This window comes from Marmota marmota, unplaced genomic scaffold (assembly GCF_001458135.2).
Source record: "Marmota marmota marmota unplaced genomic scaffold, marMar, whole genome shotgun sequence".
In the NCBI taxonomy this organism is placed as follows: Eukaryota; Metazoa; Chordata; class Mammalia; order Rodentia; family Sciuridae; genus Marmota; species Marmota marmota.
In genome coordinates this window covers 1442712-1450052 of record NW_026000294.1, presented here as the reverse complement: position 1 = coordinate 1450052, position 7341 = coordinate 1442712, and the positions used below count along the sequence as shown (strand labels likewise).

At 42.6% G+C, this 7341-nt stretch overlaps 2 protein-coding genes across 2 annotated transcripts in view; both read left to right on the top strand.

Moving 5' to 3' along the window:
* Positions 1 to 1735, top strand: part of Nono (non-POU domain containing octamer binding) — a 25084-nt gene extending 23349 nt beyond the window's left edge. Inside the window, exons 5-6 of the mRNA XM_048797230.1 lie at positions 1511 to 1544; positions 1601 to 1735. Of these exons, the coding sequence (XP_048653187.1) occupies positions 1511 to 1544; positions 1601 to 1735 (169 nt within the window). The remainder of the gene's footprint in view (positions 1 to 1510; positions 1545 to 1600) is intronic.
* On the top strand, positions 1 to 6958 carry Itgb1bp2 (integrin subunit beta 1 binding protein 2). The gene is made up of 13 exons (XM_015501627.2): positions 1 to 32; positions 269 to 378; positions 1601 to 3322; positions 3561 to 3610; positions 3700 to 3756; positions 3922 to 4064; positions 4707 to 4801; positions 4905 to 4963; positions 5103 to 5173; positions 5279 to 5378; positions 5831 to 5944; positions 6172 to 6234; positions 6559 to 6958. Exons 3-13 carry the CDS (start codon positions 3259 to 3261, stop codon positions 6781 to 6783), a joined length of 1041 nt encoding a protein of 346 aa, XP_015357113.1. The 5' UTR covers positions 1 to 32; positions 269 to 378; positions 1601 to 3258; the 3' UTR covers positions 6784 to 6958.
* The last annotated feature ends 383 nt before the right edge of the window (positions 6959 to 7341 follow it).

Sequence of the window (7341 nt, the reverse complement as noted above, 5' to 3'; positions counted from 1 at the left end):
AGAGATAAGGATGGGCCAGATGGCTATGGGAGGTAAGGAATTAAGGGGTTAATCAATGGATCTGATTTCCTTTTCCATTTTTGTTTGGTATCTGATGAAGTATGTAGCTTTTACTACCTACTGCAGATTTAAAAGTCTGACATTTATAGGAACAACATGTTCTTGGGGGTTGACATCTAGCCCAGAGGTCTTGTTAAATTATTTCCTTTGGTATAGAAAGAAACTGTCAATCTCTATTCCCTGTACTGATCACACAACTCTGCTTTAGGTGCTATGGGCATAAATAACAGAGGCGCCATGCCCCCTGCTCCTGTGCCAGCTGGTACCCCAGCTCCTCCAGGACCTGCCACTATGATGCCGGATGGAACTTTGGGCCTGGTAATAAACTATAGGGTTTTAGTAGTAATTTCCAAATGGTAGGAGGAAGAGGAAAAAGGGCTTTACCTTCATTGCCTCGGGACCTGTCTCAGTTTTGTTATAGGTATCCATCAGTGTTTAAGACTACTGATAAACTTGAAATGTAACTTTAAATTTTTTTTTGTAGTGCTGGGGATTGAACCCAGGTCCTTGTGCATGCAAGGCAGACACTCTGTCAAATGAGAATATTTTTTTAGTTATAGATGGACACAATACTATTTATTTATTTATTCATTCATTCATTTATATGTGGTGCTGAGGATCAAACCCAGTGCCTCACATGTGGTAGGCAAATGCTCTACCACTGAGCTACAACCCCAGCCCCCATTTTAAAGGTTTTCTTTTTCTTTTTTGTGATGCTGGGGGTGGAACCCAGTGTCTTGCATGCTAGGCAAGCACTCTATCACTGAGCTACATTGCCAGCCCTAATGTCTTTATTTTTTAATCTTGAAAAAACTCAGTTATCAAACTTTATTTTTATGTCAGAGTTAAGACAGCTGACCTCTGTCTGATTGGTCAGGCTGTTTAGTTGCTGTCTTGGGTGAACAGGTAGATTTTGGGAGCAAGTCAAATAAAGGGTATACATTATAATATGAAATAGATGTGAATCTTCCCAGCTACTCATACTGAGGCAAGAGGATTGGAAGTTCCAGACCAATCTGGGCAACTTAGTGACAGGAACCTATCTCAAAAAATGAAAAGGGCTGGGGATGTAGATCAGTGGTAAATCCTGGGTTTAATCCCCTGTACCACAAAAATTTAAAAAAATGAATCTAAAGGTTTCATGGCTTATAGAGTTCAGAGCTTGTTTTGGTTCTGTTGTCATAATAGTGCCAAAACTGGATAGCCTCAAGGTTGCTGGAGATGGCCCTTATCTACATACCTACCTCAGGAAAAAGGACTTGGCTAGAACTTACCTAGCTTAGGAAGTTAGTAGTGCTATTGCTTGTTCAGTAATGAGGAATATGGATAAATTATAAAGGTATCATTTTAGGGTGGATCTCTAATTCAGACATCTTCTCAGGGTTGTCCACTGTAGTTCTAGATATCCTTGGTCACCCATAACCAGCATTAGGAGCCTTGAATAATTGAGCGGAAATGGCCTACAGTACAAAGGTTATAGATGGGTGGGAACCCCAGGACAATGGTTATATTGTAATGTGCTTTCTTTTTCTCTTTGAAGACCCCACCAACAACTGAACGCTTTGGCCAAGCTGCCACAATGGAAGGAATTGGGGCAATTGGTGGAACCCCTCCTGCATTCAACCGTGCCGCTCCTGGAGCTGAATTTGCTCCAAACAAACGTCGCCGATACTAATAAAGTTGCATTGTCTAGTTTCCCAAAACCCTTAAAAGAAGGGACCCTTTTTGGACTAGCCAGAATTCTACCCTGGAAAAGTGTTAGGGATTCTTCCCAATAGTTAGGTCTTCCCTGCCTGTACTACTCTAGGGAGTATGCTGGAGGCAGAGGGCAAGGGAGGGGTGGTATTTAACAAATCAGTTCTGTGTGGCATATTGTTTAATTGATTCTGTGTGGTGCATTCCTGAAATCTCAAATGTGATTGTTGAGGGCTGGTGAACCATAGCAAAATGGATCCAGTTAGAGCCCTATTAATCTTGATCATTCCGTTCTATTTTTTTTTCATCATGTTTTATTTGCTTTCTTGTCCTTATACCCCTCAATCCCAGAGACACTGCCACATATACCACAAAAACAAAACATCCCCCAATGACCTTAGCCCCATTGCTCCATTCACTCCCAGGTGAGAATTCAGGCAAATGTCCACAGAGGTCACAGACAACATACATAACAGTTCTGTTATATCCCATATATTACCCTTTCATGTCCTAAGGAAGACATTTTCTCTTAGAACTTTTCATTTTAGTATATCTTTAAAAAAAATTCTTGTGTTAACTTGCCTCCATCTTTTTCATGGGTAAAGACAACCCAAGAATTGACCCTTCTGTGTCAATGATGTTGCTATTCACAGCTTTTCTTGATAGGCCTAGTACAATCTTGGGAACAGGGTTGCTGTATGCTGATGGTCTGACAGTAGCTCTTAGCCTTGCCTATCTTAGGTAGTTATGCTGTGCATTTTTTATTGGTGTACCATGTTTGATTTGTTCCTGATACCTTAAATTTGGAGTTTTCTGAGAAATGGAGCAGTAATGCAGCATCAACTTATTAAAATACATTTTAAGCCTTTTAATTTTCTGTGCTATTTTTGAAGGGGAGGGATGGGGGGTGGGAATTTCCCCTCAGGAGTTCAGCAGTAGACTGTAAGGATAATCCTTTATGGCCCTTTTGATTGAACTAATAATCATCATTCTAGACAAACATGGGGAGGAGATGGGGTGAGAAGCATACTATTGTGGTTAGAAATGATCAGTGCTATTAACACTACACATAAGTAATGTGGTTGCCAGGGTAGCTGCTTTAAAAGAGGAAGAAAATGGGCTGGAAGAAACTTTCATTGAGTTGGGGTGGGGTCTCAGTTGGTATATATTTCTGAGCAGCTGCTAGTATGTAAGAGGCTTGGAATTGGCAACATCTAAAACTGTCTTAGCAGTGCTTAGCTGACCTCACCCAAGTTCCAAGTACTACTTTGCCTGATCCTTTTTTCCTGAGCCTCAGAGCTAAAATGCTCCTGTGCTCTTTCCTATTGGCTAGGGAGACCAATTGAAGTTCCCTTGCCCATGTTAGGAGGTGTCCGCCTCCTGAACTAAAGATAGAAACAGCTGGCCCTTTCAGGCAGCTAAAAGCCTCCGGACTAAGAGGTGTTCCCCACACGACAGCCAGACTCCTTGAAATACCCTTTCAGTTATTCTGCCAACGCCTCCATGTCTCTGCTCTGCCATAACAAAGGCTGTGGGCAACAGTTTGACCCCAGTACCAATCTCTCTGGTGAGTAAATCCTGACCTGGCTGGGGGCTCTCTGGGTATTAGGGGAATGGTTTACTGTAAGACTGTTGGGAGCACGGTGGGATAAACTTCATGTACTTCTGGCTATTTAATTGGGCTGAGTGATCTTAAACCTTTGCTGATTTATTCTTTTACAAGAAAAGAAAACCCAGAGGAAAGGGAGAAGTGATATTTGGTATAGTTATCTTTCCTATCTTGATCTTTCTACTGGTATCCATAGATTCCTGTCGCTATCACCCTGGGGTCCCAATCTTCCATGATGCACTAAAGGTGAGCAGTAGGTGAGGTGGGATAACAAGAACATTTCCCAAAGGAAGTATACCCAGGAATCAAAGCTGATCTGGGTCTCTCATTACCAGGGATGGTCCTGTTGCCGAAAGCGAACTGTAGATTTCTCAGAGTTTTTAAACATCAAGGTAAATCCTTTATTTCCTATAGACAGACACAATATCTTTATTTATTTATTTTTATGTGGTGCTAAGGATTGAACCCAGTGCCTCATGTGTGCAAGGCAAGCACTGTACCACTAAGCTAAAACCCCAGCCCTCTATTTCTAATCTTTATCTCTTTATCTATACTAGGGCTGTACTATGGGACCGCATTGTGCTGAGAAGCTTCCTGAGGCCCCTCAGCCTGAGGGCCCTGCTACAAGTTCACTTCAGGAACAAAGACCTCTGAATACAATTCCAAAGTCAGAAGAGACCTTGCTCAGAGAGAGGCCCAAGTAAAGAGAAGGCTCCTGGGTTTTTCCTATATTCATGTAGCTTTCTAGGAGTAATTACTGGGTCATTTGGGTTTGGTAACTAAGGATCAAAGAGATAAGAAGGGTCAGGTGTCGGGGTTGGATCGTATATATTCTGTGCCTTGGAGGAAATTTCTGTTGTGTTGTCCTTTTGCTCTAAGGATGAGGGATAGATATCTTCCTCTTACACACAAATATATACTTAGTTTAACACAAGGAAGACTGTTAAGAATGGCTTGATTTCTTTTTCTATAAGATAAACCATCAAGAAAATGAAGTAGTATTGGTAGCCAGGAGGCTGCAGAGAATAATTTGTAAGACTAATATGAGCAACAGAAGAAAGTCATCAGGTTCTGAATTAGATAAAGAGGAAGATGAACTGGTGTAGTTCTGTAGAGAAATGTAATTAGAGCAACTAAGTAGATGGATGAGAGCAGCCCTAAGGATTTCTCTGGGTTTGGGGATTTGGGTGTCCACACAGAGGTGCACATTGGAAATGAGGTGCTACCCAACTTCTCCAAGCCTGCTTTTCAGTAGTATTTGACTATTTCCATGTGTGGGAGTATTGGAGCTGGCAGTCATGATCCATGGCTCAAAACTAAATAACCTGCCTATAACCACTAGGTCAGAGTTGCCTCCAAAGTTACTGCCACTAAATGTATCTCAAGCCTTGGAAATGGCATTGGAACAAAAGGAACTAGACCAGGAACCTGGGGCAGGTAGGTAGAATCTTAGTAGGTCAAACTTCACCAAGTACTATTTATCAGAAATAGCACAAAGGTTGGGGAAATTAATGGGTTCCTGACTGTTTCTCTTGCCCAGGACTTGATAGTAGTCTGATACGGACTGGTTCCAGCTGCCAGAACCCAGGATGTGATGCTGTGAGTGAGAGTTTTGGGGGGCTCAAGCATGTGGATGAGAGATGCTATACCAGAGGCATAGATGGGAATAAACATGAGACAGAGTGGGGTAAACCTTAAAATGACCTGATTCTGTTCCTGACTCCTTTATCTTTGTTAGGTTTACCAAGGCCCTGAGAGTGATGCTACTCCATGTACCTACCACCCAGGAGCACCTCGATTCCATGAGGGGTGAGGGAGGGTCCTGGGTGGTCTTTAAGACAGGTTTCTCCCAATATTGATGGTAACTTTGGGAGCTTGGTGTGGAAATTTGGTTGAATTATCTTTCTATCTCAGGATGAAGTCTTGGAGCTGTTGTGGCATCCAGACTCTGGATTTTGGGGCATTCTTGGCACAGCCAGGATGCAGAGTTGGTAGACATGACTGGGGGAAGCAGGTAAGCAAGTCCCAGATTTCTTAAAGCCCAATGCCAGGGCTGGGGATATAGTGCAGTTGGTAGAGTGCTTGTCTTGCATGCATAAGGCCCTGGGTTCAACCCCCAGCACCACATACACACTAAAAAAGATAAAACCCAATACCAGAGATAAGCTCTCTTTTTGTACCTCAGGGCCAAACTCTCTTCCTTTAATTCAGACCAAATAAGATGCTGCTCCTGGGCTGAGGATGTGACTCCATGGTAAAGTGCTTGTCTAGAATGTAAGAGGCCCTGGGTTCGATCCCCAGTATTGAAAAAACATCCTTATCCCTCTATAACTCAGATGCATTGCTTCATTAAGCATTGTTGTTAGTCTTTCTGAGACTCTGCTGCACATACCCCATGAGAACGTCACTTGGGCCTTTGGGTTAAGAGTTTATTTTTACCATCTACTATTCACATCTTCTCTTTAGCTGCCAGCATCTTGCCGTCATGATTGGCACCAGACAGATTCTTTAGTAGTGGTGACTGTGTATGGCCAGATTCCACTTCCTGCATTCAACTGGGTGAAGGCCAGCCAAACTGAGGTGAGGAATGGTCTGGTGGAGGATGGGAGGATGGTGAATTGGGTGATATACTATTATAGGCAGAGATTCTGTATGCAGTTAACTTACAGGCTCCATAGTTCCCTGAGAGGAAGAGAGAACTTTTAGGTCAGAGTCATATCATACATACCTCTGGCCTGATTCTCTGTGATAATGACTTATTCTGCCCTTCTTTGATTGTTACTACCCTTGTAATTCTTTTTTCTCAGCTTCATATCCACATTGTCTTTGACGGTAACCGCGTGTTCCAAGCACAGATGAAGCTCTGGGGGGTAAGTGAAGAGAAGGGGACAAAGGTTGGGGAAACAGATGGGGTAAAAGAAGGACCAGATGGAATGAAAAAAGGGTATCCTGAGGGAAGGAGTTGTAGTGGGAAAGTGGAGATTTTTCTCTTCATTTGCTTTCACATTCCTTCTCTTTTCCCTCCATTTCCTTTTCCCTTGCCCCCTCCTTCCTTTTCCCTTCTTCTGTTTCTCTCCTCTCTCTCACCCTTTTTCATTTTTCTTTCTTCATTAATCACCACTCTACCCCAATCCTTTTGGTTTCTTCATTCTCTCTTTTTTCTATGTTCCTCTGTATCTTTCCCTCCTTCTTAGGTCATAAACGTGGAGCAGAGCTCTGTCTCCTTGATGCCATCTCGGGTTGAAATCTCCCTGGTCAAGGCTGACCCAGGATCCTGGGCCCAGCTGGAGCACCCTGATGCACTAGCTGAGAAGGCTAGGGCAGGGGTTGTATTAGAGATGGATGAGGAAGAATCTGAGGATTCAGATGATGATCTGAGCTGGACAGAGGAGGAGGAAGAGGAAGCGATGGGGGAATAGTGACACAAGAAGTTGAGTATCTAGTTAGGACCTCAGTGACTCCCTTAGAATCTGAGACCAGAATATGGTTGACATTTGGTGTCATTGAGCAGCAGGAGGCTGAAGATGGGGAGAACAAAACTGTCCAAAACATGCTGTTTTTTCCCTTAAATAAATCTTGTATTCTGCAGTTTCACATAGTGTCATTCTCTCACCTCACTATGTAAGATCGTATTCATTCCCACAGCTTCTCTGTGCGTTCGATACATGTGTGTAAAAACAAGCATGTGCACATTCATTCTATTTTTCACAACCATCAGATATTTACTCAGTACTTCCTGTATGCTCAGTTATGTATTGGGTAGTTCAGAGATATCTGAGAAACAGAAGACTTACACATTCAGAAAATTATAGTTTGGTGCTGGAACTGTAGCTCAGGGTTAAAAGTGCTTGCCTAGCATGTGCAAGGCCCTGGTTTCAGTTGCTAGTACTCATCAAAATAAGCAAAGAAAATTTACAATCTGGCTGACAAATTAAGGCTGATCTATAGGAAATAATAATAAACATTATCAGATAGTG